This window comes from Spermophilus citellus (genome assembly GCF_964194105.1).
Source record: "Spermophilus citellus genome assembly, chromosome: 8".
In the NCBI taxonomy this organism is placed as follows: domain Eukaryota; kingdom Metazoa; phylum Chordata; class Mammalia; order Rodentia; family Sciuridae; genus Spermophilus; species Spermophilus citellus.
This window is the reverse complement of record NC_138189.1, coordinates 155790797-155810110: the sequence shown is the minus strand read 5'-3', so window position 1 is coordinate 155810110 and position 19314 is coordinate 155790797. Positions and strand designations below refer to the sequence as shown.

Here is a 19314-nt window from a genome sequence, read left to right as displayed (position 1 = left end):
AAATAAATAACAGTAATGTGCAAGCAGACAAGTTTGATGGGTCTCTGGCATTCATCTGTGCGGTACTGCGTGGGCTGCTGAACAGCGTGAACCTGCCTAGCTCACCTCCTCTCTGATCACAGAGGTGGTCTTGGGTTCAGGAACATGAGGGGCAGGGAGGACTGCAAAGGCAATCATGGCTTAAATTAGCTCCCACATACAGCTCGGATCCCAGCCACACATAAAAATGTAGCTCAGAGGAGCAAAGCTCTCTACTCGGAGAGACTTTTGATCTGAATGTACATTTGCTCACAAACTGCATTAACATCTAAGAGCCTGGTGAGTGAATTCAAGTGGTAAACTATTCATGAGTGTCAGTCAAACTTTCCACCTCTGTCAAGAATTTACAAGAGTCAAGTTAAAGACATGAAAGGTGGCCTACAGAAGAAGTGCAGACATAACAAGGCACAACTATTGGGGGGTCCTGGGATTGAGCCACACCCACAGCCTTTTTTGTTATTTTTGTTTTGAGACAAGGTCTCACTAAGTTGCTGAGGCTGGCATGGAACTTGCAATCCTCCTGCCTTAGCCTCCTGAGTCACTGGGATTACAGGTGTGCACCATTGCACCTAGCAGGAGGTATGGCTGATTTTAAAAATAATCTTACAAAATAGAATTTACTCTGGGCTATTTGTTTCTTTGGTTAAGTATAGGAACATAAAGCTCAGCAGCACGCTGTTCTCAGTGGATAAGGGAAGGGCAGGAACTACACCAGGGTCAGGGTACGGCAAGGTCTTCCACAACACCCAGGCAGAGGGAGCCCAACAGGGAGTCCCCAGGAGCTATTTCTTGGTAGAGAAAGAGTTCAACCATGTGTACCAAGAGGAGTCGTCTAGACCTTGACCTTCAGCTCTTAGAAATGAGTTGCAGCTGATTCTGTGAATCATAATATGGTAGAGAAACATGCATTTCCCATAGTGAGCACCCTGGTTGGGTCAAGACCAAGCCAAGGACAGGAATGGCGTAGTCTGAGTGAGTAAACTCAAAGCTCATGCCAGGAGAGCTGTCCACTGTCACAGAGCAAGAGGTGTTACTTTTTGACAGGTCTCTGGGGAAGCCAGGCCTGGCCCTGGACATCAGAGCCAAACCCACGATTCCCTGACCTCACTCATATGGGTAACATCTGTTCCTGAGCCGGGGGCACTGTCTGCAGGAGGCACGGAGGCCCTGAAGGCCCCAGACAAATACAGCAGTGAGGAGACCACAGGTCGAACCACGGGGATGGGCTCAGGGTGGATGCTCCAGGGTCATAGATTTTTATGTTTCCTTCAACTGCTTTAGAAATTTGACATGATACAAAGAATTAGGCAAGTGTGGTTTAAACTACTGGACAGCACCCAGTAAGACGAGTTTACCACGTGCTGCCAAGAGCTGTGGCTGTGAAGAAGCACAGAGACCACACCAGTCCAGGCTGCACAGTCCCCGTCAGCTACTGGAAGGTGTAAAGAGAGTGCCCTATGGTCAGCTGGAGAGCTGACCCTCCTCCTCACATCCTGGGATTCCTCTGAAATGGCTGGTTTCTCACTCCCTCCCTCCCAGAGATCCCCAGCTCACCAAAGTGGAACATATCAGATCTCTCTCGATTTCTGAAGTACCAAGGCCTTACTGTGCTTGACTAATACTGAAATATTTTCTCATTTTCCTTATATTTTTAAATTTCAGAGAACAGAATCCACAAGATGCAATTTTTTTCTTTTTGAAGTTAGTTATAAAAATCCCCCCCCCATATTTAAAATATTAAGGAGTAAAGGTGGGTGCTGCCAGGAGCCCTGGCTGTAAAGAAGAAGCACAGAGACCACACCAGTCCAGGCTGCACAGTTTTCCATTCAATTTTCCGTTCTTTCCTTCTTAGGAAGTAGAAGAAAATGAACCCTCAGGGGTGGTCACAAGCTGACAGCTTTGTCAACAGGTTGTGACATGAAAAGGGCTGAGAGTATACAAGCTGACCCAAGACCAGAGGCCTGTCGTGCACCCCCACCTGGGGCCTGGCCCGCCCCTGCCTACTGCTGCACACACCAGCACAGGGCGCAGGGGACCAGACCTCCTCACTGCCTGGGCTTTGCTGACAGGGTGCTGGGCAGTGAGAAGTGGGCACTGGGCACTGCACTCTCTGGGTCCCAGGAGGTAACTCACCTGTACTACTGCTGCCCGAGGTCTTTGTGCCAGAGTAATCACAAATAACCCCTGCGTCTTCGCCATGTCGACAGTTGTGTCTCCCAAAGTCTCGCTTGACACAGTCGGCCAAGGACCTCTCTGTGCCCGTGCACCTCACGTTGTCCATGTGGATGGGCCCCTTCCCTTCTCCAAAATAAGCCATGGTTCTTGCTCTGGCAGGACCCCTGGAAGGTGTGGAGATCACAGCAGAACAGATCACAACATGCATCTGCACTAGGAAGCACTCACTGCAGGACTCCAGAGGTCCTCAAGGAAGGGTGACTTCCGCCTCCCCCACCCACGCACCCAGAGCTGTGCACAGGACCAGCCACCTCCAAGTCAACTAAGTCAGTTCAGGAAATCACACTGACCACGTAGGAAAAAAAGCACCCTAAAAATTTCCTCCTTTCTAAGAGTATAATATTCTCTTTAAATTGGTAAAGTATTGCCAAGAGAATCACAAGATTAAATGATTAGCAGGAACCCAAGGACAAAGTTTTCGCCTCTTTTAGAAGTAAAAAGTACAGTTCTTTTCTTCTTAACAGAGAACAGAAAATGGAAATCAGAAGTAGAAGGAAAACTTAACTTTTGTTGTATTTCATATTTTGTTTTAATGGCACATTACTTTTTAAAAACATACAAATCCAAAAAACTTTCTAATAAACTAAAATACTTTAAACTAAGACTATATTTGAAACTCAATTTCTAATAAATTAATAAACATAACTATAAAAGTTAAAAGATTTTTTTAAGTTTGAATTACAGGAAAACTATTCATAAAATCTCAACTTAGGAAAAAATTATTAAAACAATACAGAGAGAGGATAAACTATATATAAAAATATTGATAAATTCAAAATAAATAAAGGATACCAAGTGGAAGAAATGATTTACAGTAGAGCGGGTAGAGAGAGAAAAGGGGAGGGGAGGGGAGGGGAGGGGAAGGGGGATAGTAGAGAATAGGATAGACAGCAGAATACATCAGTCACTAGAATGGCAATATGTAAATCAATGGAAGTGTAACTGATGTGATACAGCAATCGGTATACGGGGTAAAAATGGGAGTTCATAACTCACTTGAATCAAACTGTGAAATATGATATATTAAGAACTATGTAATGTTTTGAACGACCAACAATAAAAAAAAAAACACAGGGAAAATAAATAAATAAATAAATAAATAAATAAATAAAGGATACCACTTTACTAAAAGCCACCCTAAGCAAAATGAAAGATTAATTTAGGGGCTGGGGATGTGGCTCAAGCGGTAGCGCGCTCGTCTGGCATGCGTGCGGCCCGGGTTCGATCCTCAGCACCACATACAAAACAAAGATGTTGTGTCCGCCAAATACTAAAAAAGAAATATTAAAATTCTCTCTCTCCCTGTCTCTCACTGTCTCTCACTCTCTCTTTAAAAAAAAAAAAAAAAAAAAGATTAATTTAAAGTTGTACCTATGATACACAGTTACTAATGCATTTGTTGGTGAATATATTTTCTGAGAGAGGAAACTAGCACACGTCTACACTGCTGTAACAGAACTCCCAGACCTCCTTTAAAAAATAAGAAAAGCGATCACCCAAGAGAACAACAGGCAAGAATAACTCCACAGGGCATGCCGCTCACTGATGGAAACCCGGAGGGAAGAGGATGGGGAGGACCTGAACAGCACTGTCCTGCCTCTGGGCAGAGTTCCAGCCCTGACTGTATCAAAGAAACACAGGAGTATTCACAGCCGTCTGGATCTCCAAGAGCAGACCAGAAAGAGTTCTGCGGGTTTGACTATCCTCCTCCAACTCCAGTGCCGGTTGGTGTCCTTGCGTCCAGTGGGCTCCAGTGGGCTTCTAAGGGGTGATTGGGCCTTGCCGCTCTGCCCCTGTGGACGGAGGAACCCACTCATGGGTGAACGGGTCATCCAACAGCCAGACTGCTCTAAAAGCCAGCTTCGCGCTCTCTTTAGCACTCTTTCCACAGGACACCGGGCACCACCACAGGACTCCATAGTTCCCACCAGCAAGAAGGCCCCCACCAGGCAAGGCCCTTCTACTTTCTAGCCTCTAGATCTGTGAGCTGAAGGAACTTATCTTCTTTATAAATTATTCGGTGACATCAACAGAAAACAGACAGTATCAATATAATAAAAAACAAGCTGGATATCAATACAATTTAATTTTTTTTGAGGGGGGCGGGTACCAGGGATTCAACTCAGGGGCACTCAACCACTGCCCCAGCCACATTCCCAGCCCTATTTTGTATTTTATTTAGAGACAGGGTCTCACTGAGTTACTTAGCACCTCACTTTTGTTGAGGTTGGCTTTGAACTCACAAACCTTCTGCCTTAGCCTCCTGAGCCACTGGGATTACAGGCGTGCGCCACAGAGTCTGGCTGATAAATATTATAGAACAAAATAAGTATGAGTTACTACAGCTACTTGCATCAAGAGAAATGAACTTCAAAAGCAATCCTGAAAAGAAATCACAAGTAACCAAAGAACCTAAGAGAGTATACTTACTTTCCAAGAGTAGATTTCTAAAAATAGACAAAACTGTCATTTAAGGATGTAACTTGTTCTAAAGTTATGAAAAACTCAAGGCGGTTTTTACTTTGGCATGGTGAAGTGAGGAGGGTGGGACTGGCACAGGTGGAACTGAAAGGTACAGTAATACTGTTTCCTAGGCCACCAGTAGGGGCAGGGTTGCCCAATTTCATGGAGAAAAGAACCTTATACAATGTCTGTAGGACAAAGAGTGTTTTCTGTTTATATATTTTTGAATGGATAGAAAAGAGAATCAAATCACTATATTTATATTCCACTGGATACCAAAGAACGATGTTACTGTTTTTATTTGAAGGGTCATATACACATATGTCAGAAACCAAATCCTTTGCAGGTTTTTACAAGTAAGATACAAATTAGACATTTAGCATTAGATTGCTACTAAAATGCTGAGGGCATACCATTTTAAAAATTCTTTTAAAGAATACCACCCCAGGGCTCAGGCTGTTTGTAGCTCAGTGGCAAAGCGCTTGCCTAGCTTGCGTGAGGCACTGGATTCGATCCTCAACACCACATATAAATAAAAAACAAATAAAATAATGCATTCTGTCCATCTACAACTACACAAAAAAACAAACAAACAAAGAAAAGAATACCACCCCAACAAATAAGTTGTTTGGGAACATTGAACTGAAGTGTTCATACACAGCTCAAGAGGAATGGAACTTCCTCGCAGCTGCTTGGTCTGTCCCAAGGCATCCGCCTGATCTCAGCACACTCTGTGGCTGCTCCTTGGACCTCACAACCCTTCCCTTCTCTGTTTGTTCCAGCACCACCTGCACATCCCCACTTGGGCATCCTGGATCAGCCCCCTCGCTGCTGGTTTTCCCACCAGGGAAATGCCTTCTGGTGCCATTTTGATTCAGTTTCCAAGAACTGATCTTCAAGCCAACACAGCTGACTGGGAATGGCTGGGCATAAATTTTGTGACGGCTTAAAGCTTCTCTGGATTGCTGTATAAATAAAGGCATGTTAAGGAAGTTTCATGATGCAAAAAAAGGTGGGAAAAATATTCCCTGCTCTAGTCTCCTATGTTTTTATAGTTCACACATTCATAGACACACACAGACACACACACACACAGACACACAGACACAGATTCCCAATTTCTCTCAGTTGGAAGTTATAAACACATTCAAGTATATTTAGATTGATTAAATAAATAATTTTCATTTAAATGCTACTTGATATCAAAGTACAGATTGTGCAGACATTGGCTCAAAGAGGGTAATCCAATTTGTTTTGTAACATTAAATTACTGAATTACTTATGACGAGGTTGTTTTCCCTAGGAAAAAAAAGTACAAAGTGAAATAATGCTTTTCTTGGTAATTTTTACAGAAATATTATTGAGGATTACTAAAATATTGGCCACTTAATCTAGATTATATTTCAACCTAAACTCACATTTTGTAAATTGCTTTATTGAGATGCAATTGATACACAGAACTTTGATGAGTCTGGACACCTGGGAGGCCAGGTCCAGGGTCCAAGCACTGAACTCACCCACCACCCACAAACACCCCCATGTGCTTTGGTTTGGTAAGAACACAGAAGTATCCTCCTCACCTGTTTTAAAGTATACCATCCTGCACTGTCAACTAGGGGAACCGTGTTCTACAGCAAATCTAGAACTTACGCATCCTGCATCACAGAAACTCTCTACCCACTGAGAAACATTCCCCTCCCTCCCCTAGTCCGGGCTACCATCATTCTGTTTTCTGCTTCTATTAACTTGACTGTTTTAGAGTCCTCACATAAACAAAACTGCACAACTTGCCCTGAAAATACTGGTTCATACCTTGTGGTACAATGTCCCCCTGATCCATCCATGGTGTCATACATACATGTCAGGATTTCCTTCTCTTTTGAGGTTGAACAGCATCCCTCTGTGTGTGTGTGTGTGTGTGTGTGTGTGTGTGCAGGCACACACACGTGTACCATGCTTTCTTTACCCCTTCATCCACCTGAGGATGTCTAGGTAGTCCCTGCATCTTGGCTACCGTGAACACTGCTGCAATGAACATGGGATGCAAACACTCCTCTGAGACCCAAGATGGCACTGCTAGATCATGTGGTAGTTCTGTTCTTTTCTCTTTTGGGTACTAGGGACTGAACCCAGGAGTGCTCTACTACTGAGCCACATCCCCAGCCCTCTTTATTTAGTGTGATACAGGGTCTCGCTGAATTGCCCAGGCTGGCCTCTAACTCATGATCCTCCTGTCTCAGCCTCCAAGTCTCTGGGATTACAGGTGTGTACTACCACACCCCACTCAAACAGCAATACTACTCATGGCTAATTTGCAGTAAGGGACTAAACTGGGAATGCAATGCAGGAAGAAGATCTTTTTTCAATGGAGTAAGGAGCAATAGAAACATAGTAAGCAAAGAAAGTTTATAGTAAATCATTGTAAAAACATGACTAATTGCAGATTGGGCTATAGCTCAGTAGCAGAATACTTGCCTTCCACGTGTGAAGCACTGGGTTTGATCCTCAGCACCACATAAAAATAAATAAAGATATTGTGTCTTTCTACAACTAAAAAAAAAAAACATGACTCATTGGCCCAATTCACCTAGGCCACTGATAGACTCTTCTTACCTTTACCTACTATGCCATATTTTGAAATTAAAAATCTGTATCACAAATAATGGGCCCATTGATCAGAAGACACCTAAAACTGCACCTAGATCTAAGCCTTGGCAATGAGTGGACAAGCAGTGTTCACGCAGCATCTAACAACACAGCACACAAAATACAACACACTAAGTCTGGATCAGACACGCATCATCTAACAACACGGCACACAAAATACAACACACCAACTCTGGATCAGACACGCAGCACGGAACAACACAGCACACAAAATACAACACACCAACAATGGATCAGACACGCAGCACCGAACAACACAGCACACAAAATACAACACACCAACAATGGATCAGACACGCAGCATCTAACAACACAGCACACAAAATACAACACACCAACTCTGGATCAGACACGCAGCACCGAACAACACAGCACACAAAATACAACACACCAACAATGGATCAGACACGCAGCACCGAACAACACGGCACACAAAATACAACACACCAACTCTGGATCAGACACGCAGCACCGAACAACACGGCACACAAAATACAACACACCAATTCTGGATCAGACACGCAGCACCGAACAACACGGCACACAAAATACAACACACCAACAATGGATCAGACACGCAGCATCTAACAACACAGCACACAAAATACAACACACCAACTCTGGATCAGACACGCAGCACCGAACAACACAGCACACAAAATACAACACACCAACAATGGATCAGACACGCAGCACCGAACAACACGGCACACAAAATACAACACACCAACTCTGGATCAGACACGCAGCACCGAACAACACAGCACACAAAATACAACACACCAACTCTGGATCAGACACGCAGCACCGAACAACACAATACAAAACACCAAGTCTGGATTAAAAGTCTGTAAAAATATAAATACTTTTTAAAGTAAAATATATGCCTCCTAGAAATGACAGGTTGAACTGGCCGGTATTGAAGACACACGCAGATACAGACTTAAGGACGTCAGTCATCCAGCAGCTCACACTCACCAGCTCACATTGCACAGCCTCTACGAGGTGGCTGCCCACATCCTCACAACTGCTTAGGTGCTGTCCATGTCTGATGGATGAGAGTTGTGCCAGGAAGAGCCTGAGCCACACCGTGGTGAGGTCTGACCAGGAGCGGCTGCCTGTGGTGGAGGCCTCGGCTCTGGTGTCCCTGCGTCTGTGAACAGGGCCTTCCCTGCTCTGCCAGGTCTTCCTCACTGTGACTCCCGCCCAGAGAGGCTTGTCTAGCATACACATTCTCCATGAGGCCCGTCAGGTCTTCTTGCAATAAGGGATACCACATAGTAGTGCAGCATGGCCCTTGAGCTGTTTTCAAGAGTGAATCATTGACAAGAAAGCACAGAAATGCAAAATGTGAAATAATAAAATAAAGGCACAAAAGAGGTTGCAAAGCAAGACAACCACGTGGAGCATGGCTCAACAGGGAGGCAGGACCAGCCTCAGCCCTGAAGAACTCAGGACCAGCCCTCCAGAACTCCTGGAACACAAGAACCAGGACAAGAGTCTCTCAACGTGGCAGCGTGGACCCGATAATCACAAGGGAAAGGTTGACACGGGTGGCTGAGTGGCCAGCATAAGCCGCGGCAGTTATTTGACTTGTTACTAGCTCAAAAGCCACATTTCCTATGTGATGTGATGTAGCTTCTTGAGAGAAGACAGAAAAATTTAACTAGATTCTACTTCCTACTTCTTTGTAATTCTGGGGCCATTCAGCACATTGCCAGTACTCTTGGCTGAATGGCAGTTACGAGTCCCAGGTGAGGTGTGACTTGTTGAAGGAGCCTAGAAGACCCTCCACTGTTCCCAAGTGGTCGCCCCCACCACCAGGCTCTCCTTACTTATGGCCCAACTGTCGGCAGACCACAGCTGCATCCTCGTCAGTCCAGCCATCGTCACAGACTGTCCCCCACTGGCCATGGACGTAAACCTCCACTCGTCCTTCCTTCTCATTTTCTCCATCCACCAGTCTGACAGGAAAACCTAAGTGAAATTAAAAGGTATCAGAACAAGCCAACTTGAGTAGAAGCACAAAAGGCTACAAAATACAACTGTTTCAAGAAGCCTGGAATCGGGCAATTTTTTTTTTTTGAGAGAAAAAGATTGAGCAATAAAACCCAGCATGCGTGCCCTTTGGTCACCTTTTCAAGCTCTGCTAAACTGTGTCCCCAGCACTGGGGACAGCCTGACACTGAGGACATGCACTAGCTATTTGTTGAATAATCAAATGAATAGACAAATAAATGGATGGATAGCACAAAATCATGAATTATTTTATTACAAATTTGGAATAGTAAATAACATTAATGCAGAGTTGTTTTTATTTTGTGTCTTTTTAAAAATCTTTTAAAGATTTTATTTTGTGTCTTTTTGCAAACATGGGTAACCTGAACAGGTCTAAAGCCAGAGGAGGCGAAGACAAGTGGCTGACAGGTAATTTCTACCTAATGCCCTTTGCTTACTATTGATTCCAAGGGAAGGACCTAAGTCAGAAAAGTTACTGAGATTCCAAAGTTGAGAAATTTATCTCTAGAAAATTGAGGCTTAAATCAGGCAAATGAAATGGTCTGTTAAGCATCCTCTTTCTATCCACACTAGTAAGTGTGGTGTAACTTAACACCCTAAGATTTGCACACCTTCACACAGAATAGCAGTCATTAGGGGACTGAATCCAATACAACTGCTGTCCTTACAAAAAGAAGTCTGGATACAAAGTCATACACGGAAGGAGGGCAGCAGGAGGAGACAGAAAGACTGCCACCAAGAAGCCCAGGAGAAGAGCCTAGCACCTGCTCCCTTTGTGCTCGTTCTCCAGGGACCAGCCTGCCCAGACCTTGACCTTGAACTCCTGGCCTCCAGCACCGAGGCAGTAAATACCCCTGCTTTAGCCACATAATGTGTGGTACTTTGTCACAGCATCGGAAGCAAACTAACACACACACACACACACACACACACACACACTTGATTACCTAGGAAGACCATCCTAGTTTAGAATCTAATGGTAAGGATTCCACAATGAAGCAAGCAAAATTATCAGGAGAACTAAAGAGGACAGAGCAGACAGCCAGTAAACAAGATACCGTCTAATACATTTAAGTGACCCATGGAACTACTAAGTCTACCTATGTGAGCTGAAGAACACGCTGTCCGTAAAATGGACAATGCTCCTCAGGTCTATTTCCACTTCTCCATCCTCTGGCCTAGAGCTGCTGGCTCCCTGGTTCCCATCCTCGATGGATTCCACTCCCAGATAGGACAGGCCCAGCATGGGACTGCAGAGCAGAATCACAGCAGCAGTGCTGGCCAAGTGCCCATCTGTGCACTACTCACTAGTAGCTGAACAGACGCGGAGTTCAGCGAGTCCTGAGATGCTGGGTGCAGTCGCTGCACCTGATTGCACTGCCTCAGGAGGCTGAGGCACAGATCACAAGCTCTAGCCCAGCCTGTCTCAAGATAAAACACAAAGGCTGAGGGTGCAGCAGTGGGTCCAGCCTCAGTTCCAAACACAAAAAAAACAGAACACTGAAAAAATTACACCTTATTAACGTGTTGGATACTTTGGGGTTCTTTGCAAGAGAATTAAGGTACAAAAGTGATCCTGAAAGACCAAATTCAAACTGATAAAATTTTTAATGTTTTCAATATTCATAGTTTTGGATCCTTCGTTCAAAATTAAGACAACATGCACACATGGAACTAGATCTGCATGTTCCATCCCAGCACTTTCAGGGAATGTTTTTATAGATGCTAAACATAAAAATAATAAAGTATTTTAAAAGTCCAAATGGCATATTTTGTAAAAATAATGCATATGACATTTCTGAACCTAATTTTAGTCATTTTACAACATCACTGGACTTTCAAATCTTGAAGGGAAATTGGAATGCAAAAGTAATTCTACAAATATACTCAAAGTTCTTTTTGTTAGAACAGTTATAATAATATGTAACATGCTTTATTTCTAAAATCCTAAGTATAAACAATTTGGGAAGATTGACAATCCCAAAGGTATACCATATCTTAATTATATCTTTCAAACTGATTTCCAAGTAGTTTACTTTAATTCTTCCTATAACATTGATACATTGTTTATAGAAAATAATAATGTGTCCTAAAAAAAAGTAAAATCTATCACAGATACAAGTTAAAAGTCTAAGTTTTATACTGTAAGACTTCAGAGACAACTTCATTGTTAAGGAAATTTCACCAGGACTTATTTCTCTGAACTCCACAATTAACCTGATATGAAGATGAACAACACATCCTACTGAAGTTTCCCCAACTGGCCTAGGAATGCTGCTTTCGAGCATCCTGTCCACCACAGAGAGTGTCCATAAAGCTGTAACTAATTCAGGAAGAGTTTTGTGCATACTGAATGAACATCATGGTTCAATGCTCGTTAACTACCATGCTGCCCAAGAGGCGAAACATCTCCCTGTTTCTAAACGCTGTTCATATCATCATCCCCAAATCCCTTCAACACAATATGTTTTAGTAATCGGGAAGGTTAGGCTCCATCTTTCTATCCCCAAAGACATTTGGCTCACTGAATGTCTCATTGTCTGGGGAGCCAGACAATGTTCCTCAAACAGATGGCTTTAGTTAATAGACCAACCACTGAGATTAGGATCGAGGAGATTCACAAAAACAATCATACAGTTGATCCACAATCACCACCCTCAGCTTTAAAAACATTTAGACACGTCTAGAATCCTAGAATGAAAATGATTTCCCGGAGACCTGAAGACATTAGTTGTTCTAACTAAACAATGGGCAACACGGGCCTTCCAAGAACTAGGATCTTATAGGCTGTCTCCAGTGCTGATGGACAGGACTGAATGGATCACTCCATGACCCAAATCTGCTACCTGAGGCCAGAAGATTCCTTACAGGCAAACAGGTTCTGTCTTCACCAACTAAATGCAATCCTGCATCACATCATCCTGAGGCATGGAAAACCCTCCGTAGGAAGAGGTGGGGGAAGAGAGAACTACTGAGAAGAGACTGAAATGGGCCTGTGAGGGTTGAAACCTCCCGCAAGTGCAGCACCAGGGCAGTGAGTCGGCGTCTCACCCTCTGAGCACAATCAGGGTTTGCCAAACACCTGAGCAGGCTTCAGCTCTGCCACGTGGCTTCAACACCGTCCATGACACTATCACACAAGGAATTCCACCTCACAGCTTCAAAACAGGAAGAACCAGGGGTCGATTCAATCCTGAGGTCGAAAGGAAGGCCCTACTCTGCCTCCTGTCAGACCTGCAGAGCTCCAAGAATGGCTCACTGCCAGTGTTCCCACCAGATCTTCATCCATAGTTACTTCCAGACCATTAGAGAAGCTAGTTACCTTTTATCCAAATGCAAGTCTGAACAAATCTGTAACTGGGGAGCCAGAAAGGCTCCTGGTGGTTTCTAGAACCACCTGTGCCTCTTAGGAAGATGGAGGCAGGACCTTCAAGGAATCTGCTGGGAAACCCACTGGGGAACTCAAAGGGCAACAGCTGGCTGGTGACCAAGGACTGACCAGGCCTCAGGACCAGAGAGGAAATCAGTCATGACACAGGGGGAGAGTCATGATTCTTTTAAAGCAGCTCATCCAGCTCAAGGAAATTGGAACAGGTGACTGAGGGAAGTGGGTGAACATGCAGCTTCTTCCACCTTCCAGGAACATGTGATTATTAAATGAGAAATATACACTTGTAAGTAACAGAAAACGAGTTTATGGGTAGAAATTTCATAACATTAGTGCAGAGACTCAAGAGATTTTGGGGGGAGAATGGACTTTAAAAACCAGCTTCGATGAGAAACACCTCACATTCTGGAGCAGGGGCTGGGGATGCAGTGGCCCTGTGACCTGCAGACTCAGTGCACTGCCAGCCCTCACCCAGGTGCAGGCCACGCCCCGTGCTGCCCAGGTGGCAGGTGATGCCCACGTCCTCCCTGTGGCTGCAGTTGTGCCGGCCCCATGGGCCCCTGGAACACTGGAGGAAGCTGGCTTCCCTTCCCGAGCAGTGGACGTCATCCAGCCAGATGGGCCCTGCGCTGGCTTCAAAGTGGTGGGCAGGGGCTTGTCTGCCATACCTGTGGTGACAGAACAAACAGTGCACAGCGCTGTGCGCGCCTGTTTCCAGGAATCAGAGCACAGACACCTGACTGGGCACCTGCCTGGCTCCTCCCTGGAGCCTCACAGCTGTGTTTGCTTCATCACACATTTTAGTCACTTAAACAATTCTGAATAATCCAGTGAGAGACTAAGGGATAGCTCCTTCTTGTGTTCTGTGACAATTCAACCCACCGACCAGACAGAGTGCAGACAGGAGCTGAGCCTTCACTCCTGCCCATGAAGTGGCCCAGAGGCAGAGGGAGGACCTGGTCTGCAGGAGCCACCTGAGCTCCCGTGGTCCTCCCAGCTCTCCAGGCCTCCCTGGCATCTTCTCCAAGACCAGAAGTTGCAAGTGTCATCTGTTCCACCCAGTGCCCCTCCCAGGGCAGACCTGGACTCAACCCTGGAGCACTGAGAGTGTTCTTGGCTTTTCATAAGGCTACATAAATCTGACTTTTAAAAGTTTTGTAAATCACATGTAGGCTGAATTGAGTTGGCTCTACCTGCGACATTGTATGTCCCGCCCACATCCAGAGCGGGTGGTGGAAATAGGGTTCCTCTCGGCTGAATGGGATGGCTGAGAAATAAAACCCAGGGAAATAAAACGGTGAAAAAAACACAGAACACAGAAAGTAGTTTCAAAATCAGGGGCAGGATGGGCACCAGATCAGACGGTCAGACGGAGGAAGTGAGCCTTAGACACAAGGGGGCCTGTGCCTGCTTTGTGTGTACCAGGAAACATCACAAGGGCTGTAGAGAATGTTCCTCTCCAAAAAAGGGTAAAGTGGGCTGTTCGGTTCCTAATGGGTTGCACCCACCTCTGGAGCTACTGTGAGGAACCTGCCAAGCAGAGTGGAGGGAAAGGTACGGGCACTGGGCAACCTATTGCTGTGGAAAGTTTCTAGTGCCAGGTCTGTCCCTCCCTGGCTTCCACATGCATTTCACGGACGGCTTCCTGCAGCATGTATTTCAATGGATCACTTGTGGTGAAACATTTGGAAACTGTCACTGTTTCCCTGGGCTTTGCTGCAGCTCTCGTCACCCCCTCGTTCTTCTTCTGTTAAGTGCAGCACCTGCCAACACCTCTGCCATAATCACCAGAACCCTGCATGCTGCAGAGAACAGCTTTACAACAGTCAGTCTCAACACTCTGCGTGGAAAGGAAAGACTGAATGGGCTCAAGAAACAAAAATGAAGTGTGCAGGGGAAGTCCAGCATCACTGACTGCTTTCACGAACAAGGAACACGTGTGTAAATGAGTGGCGAATGAGGGATTCTCAAGTCTCCCCGCCTGTGAAGACGGTGCCACTGTCAAGTCCACAGACGCTGATGACATGTCATGATTCTCACTGATAAATGTTAATGTTTATTGGGATGTTATGTCATATCCTTGACCTTACAATTTTAATAACTGTTCTGCCCAAGAAAATTAAAATTTGAGGCAATTATCTACACTTATATCTTTATCATGGCATTATTTACAACTAAACTGAAATGAGATTAAACATTGATCTTAACCTAAAAATCTAACCTAAATATTAAGTAAACTATGGTGTAAACATTTGATGGATATTATGTTATTATTAAAACTTGTGACTGTAGCAACATAAAAGTGAAAAATGCTGATACAAAAATAATACATCTATTATAAGACTCAATATAAAGCTATACACCCAGATTATAATATGATAGCATAATAATGGAAAAATATGGATAGCTTTTTAATCTTGGTTCTTTTCTAAACTTTCTGTTTTATATTACTTTTATAAATCTTAACATCTATGTTAAAAAACGGCCTTGCCCAGCTTGAAGAGTTCAGTGAACATCTGCAATAAGCTCTGGCTTAAGGTGAGGTGAAAGAATGTCACCAATTTCTTCAAGCTCTGGAATATTACTCCAAGCACGACAGCAACATGGGGAGCAGAAAGAAGGGCCCAAAGGCCTTGCTAGTGGTCATCCAGCCCACACAGGCCTTCACCCTGGAGGCACTGTGCAGTGACATGGAGATGTCTCCCAGAGCATGACACTCAGCCTGTAAGTGGGCGAGGTCACAGGGCAGTCCCAAGGTCACTTCATGACAAGAGGGCTGTTTGTCTCTTAGTAATCATCACCGCACTCTGCAGAGGGGATGATGTAACAAACTGTGTCCCTGGGCTTTGCTGGAACTTTAGACCCCATGATGTCAAACAAAGGCAGTGCCCCATCAGAATACAATGAGGCATTCAGAGACTTACTGACAGACACAAAGGACTGGGAGTCGCCCTGGCTTCAACCAGGGTTTTCAAGAAGAGGGGCAGGCAGGAAAGGCAAAGGGGACACTGGGCAGGAGGTTCTGGGCTGGGGTGCGGCCCCAGGGCAGAGTGCTCCCCAGCACAGGCAAGGCCTAGAAACAGGAAGGAAGGACTGAAGCAAGTAGTGGAGGTCAGTGCTCCTGTGGAGTGGGCAGGCAGGCAGACGAGGGAGGACGCTACCCCAAGCCCTCCGATGTGCCGTTACCATTTTGCACCCCACCAGTGGACCTTACATGAATCCCAGCTGCCGGCAGGCCACGCGGGTGTTCAGCTGGGTCCAGCCGTCATCACAGATGGTGCCCCACTGCCCCTGGTAGTGCACCTCCAGGCGGCCCTCGTGGCTGCCTCGCCCACCTGCAAGTCTGATGGCCCCATCTATGGTGAGAAGGGGGCGCAGAGACAAAGTGAGTCAACTCTCAGGAGAAGGCACCATAAATACCCTTGTCAGGCCCCACAGGCTTTGTGGAAGCTCCATTAGCACCTGGGGTCACTGCATAAACCTGTCCTCAGGTCTGCACTCTTATTCTCTAAGCACAAAAACACACTCTGATATAAGTCCAAAGGATCTCTCTTCCCTAGATTAAATTATGTTTGGGAAATTTCCTATAACTTACAGTCTAAGCAATTCTAGTCCTTTGCATTTTTAAAAATCAAGGAAATATAGTAACTTGGAAATAGTTCAAAATTCTAACTACGAATGAAAAACACCAGATTATGAAGACAGAAAAGGCTATGCGGGGTGAATCACAATCTACCATGTCAATGCATTTATTAATCCTTAGGCGTTTGTGAATCATAAAAGTGGGGTACACACCTTGCCCTTGTTCTTTTAGAGATAACTCAATGAATAATTAACCCCCAGAGGATTCTATAAAAGGCTTCTAAGAAGATACACTGTACAATTAATTTAATTTTTTAAAATGATGTTTAAAAGCCATTTCCATCTGAGATAATCTGACCCCCTCTTAATGAAACATGAATATCTTGGATAAAGGTCATACTGTCCATGAATATGAAAGGTCTCCTGGAAGCATAGGTCGGTGCACTATTTCACTGTCTGCACAGTGCTCAGATACACCTAAGCTCATCTGAGTGCCACAGCTGCAGAAGTAGACAGGGCAGCCCAGGACCAGGATGTGCTTTGGCAATCGCTGGCATATATCATAGACCTGATAAGAACAGATGCACAGCTGTCTATAGAGATTTGAATTCCGTATTCCCTAGTTCCTCAGAAGTTATTCTTTTGGTGTTTAAAGAAAGAAATTTTTCCTTCAAGTTCTTTTCATCATAGAAGCAATGGATGTGTGGTGACAGCTCTTGCCTGTTTTTCCTGTCCTGCTGACCATGTGGTGAGCAGGCACACAAATGCTACTCTGCAGTCAGACTCACCTCCTGTGACAATGGCCCTATGTGACAGACATGCTGCACTGGGAATAGTGTAAAAACTGAGCATTGCAAAGCCAACCTGGTGCTTTAGTCAACAATCACATCAATGTTTTATGCCAGTTGTAAACATATTCTAAGACAAGACTGATGAACAGATGAACTGAAGGTGGCTTACAACCTAATGTCTGGAATTCATCATCCCACATCTAGCTTGCTAACTGAGTGCTACATATTACGACAAAGTCCTGCTTACTTGTCTAGCTTTATACAATTGTACAGCTAAAAAATTAAACTAAAAATTAAACTTAAACTAAAAAATTCAGAAATATATATGGATAAGAAGCTAACACCTCAATATATAATTTGTGCTAGACTTTTCATTTTTATTTGGAAGAGTTATGATGTTCATTTGGAAGCATTGTCTGAATTGAGAAGGGCCACTCAAGTATGTCCAGGGGCTGGACATGAGATCTTACCTATCAGAGGTGCACAGGACACTCCAGCATCTTCTCTATGGCCACAGTTATGCTCTCCCCAGGAACTCTTGGGACACTGCTCAATGGAAAGCTCATTCCCCGTGCAGCGCACTTCATCCAACATTATGGGGCCAGATCCTTCCCCAAAATATGCCTGAGTCCATGCCTTAGCAACGCCACTGAACAAACAGAAAAACAAGAATTCTGAGTTCAATAGCAAAGGTTGACCTGACATTTTTTTGTATCTGGTAAACCCATAATCATTATCAATCTCTACATATAAATTCCCTCCATTGCACAACTTTTTGCATTTCTTTGTTGTTTTCTTTATTTCTGAGTCTGCTAGCTATTCCCTACATTGATCTTGCAAGAAAAGCAATGGAGCCTCACATTTTTAAGAGGGCAATGGCTATCCACACTTTCCTCTAGATGCACAATGTAAAATGCACCTTTTTAACCATTTTAAGTGTCCAGGGGAGCCACTGCATTCTGTGTAGGGAAACTACCGCAACCACCCACTTCCAGAGCTTTTTTAGAATTCTGCACAAGGACTGAGTTTCTCCAAGGACATCTAGGTACAGAATTGCCTGTACCACTTCCAGGATGTTCCCTGCTCCACCTCCTCCTGCCCCACTGGACCAGGGGCTGCTGCAGAGCTTGAGCAGCAGCTGTGGGGCTGGGCTCCAAGGTACCAGGTCAGGAATGACAGACCGCAGCAGGAAGGAACCTGGGCCCTTGGCTGAGAACCACCCAGCCAGCCTCCAGGGGTGGCCCCAGCCTACCACTGTCCCAGGGTGGCTGCTGTCAGCTCTCTGTTACTCACGGACAACCCATTTCTAACAAAATGTCTTTGCACTAATTCATTCGTACTAAATCTACCTCTTCCACAATTCAAAGTGATAGCATATTCTAGAACCCCAGATTCCAGGGAAGGTTGAGATCGCTGTCACATGCTGAATGACTTTACAAACTGCATTTCTAGCCTCTTTTAGCTTTTTTAAGTTTTAGATTTTCAGCATTTATATTTGCAACTTTTTAAATTGAAGAAAAATTTTTAAAAATAATTTTAGAAAGAATATTTATGGAGTTAATTCATAGCTACATGTTGTTTCATCACAGATTATAAAGCGGTGGCCCCATGGCCTTCTGCCCATGACCTCCTCCCTGGGCCTCAGGCTGTTGTGGTGGAAACACACACAATCAGAGGCAAGCATTTCCAAGTGTTTTCATACACTTTAGTGTTTCACAGAAATGTTGTAGTGTGCTGAACAAAGCATTTTGGGCAGAGAAAGCATTGATGTTTCTAGAAAAGTATTTTAAGGCAAATTGATCTTATAGTAGTTAGGTGTCCACGGGCTGCAAAGAAATTCAGACATTCAGAGCTACTCACAGTGGAAGAGGTTCTCTCCTCCCAAAGGAAACATGTCTGTGCCAATGCCAGTCGCTAGCATTTCCACAGTAAATAGAGCTAAGCTTAGGTAGCACTACAAGCAATTTCCAGAATGGACAGGGCAGGTATTGGCTGATGTAGCCAGCACACACACCAGTATGGGTCTGGAGAAGGCAACTGCCTGAGTTGTGTGCCTGAGACCCCAGGCTCCTCTCCAGGGGGAGGAAGCACATCAGGAGAGAAGAGGCCCTGCCACCTGTCCAGTCCTGC

At 44.7% G+C, this 19314-nt stretch overlaps 1 protein-coding gene across 4 annotated transcripts in view; it reads right to left on the bottom strand.

Annotated features, from left to right (window-relative positions):
• The window catches only part of PRSS12 (serine protease 12), a 217730-nt gene that overhangs the window by 12631 nt on the left and 185785 nt on the right, over positions 1-19314 (bottom strand). For 3 of the 4 annotated variants that reach the window (XM_081304025.1, XM_081304022.1, XM_081304023.1), the window contains 5 exons: positions 17655-17833; positions 16026-16167; positions 13283-13479; positions 9240-9381; positions 2173-2378 (listed from right to left, as the gene is read on the bottom strand). In XM_081304025.1, the coding sequence (XP_081160151.1) occupies positions 2173-2378; positions 9240-9381; positions 13283-13479; positions 16026-16167; positions 17655-17833 (866 nt within the window). The remainder of the gene's footprint in view (positions 1-2172; positions 2379-9239; positions 9382-13282; positions 13480-16025; positions 16168-17654; positions 17834-19314) is intronic. The other variant, XM_081304024.1, reaches the window with a different exon arrangement.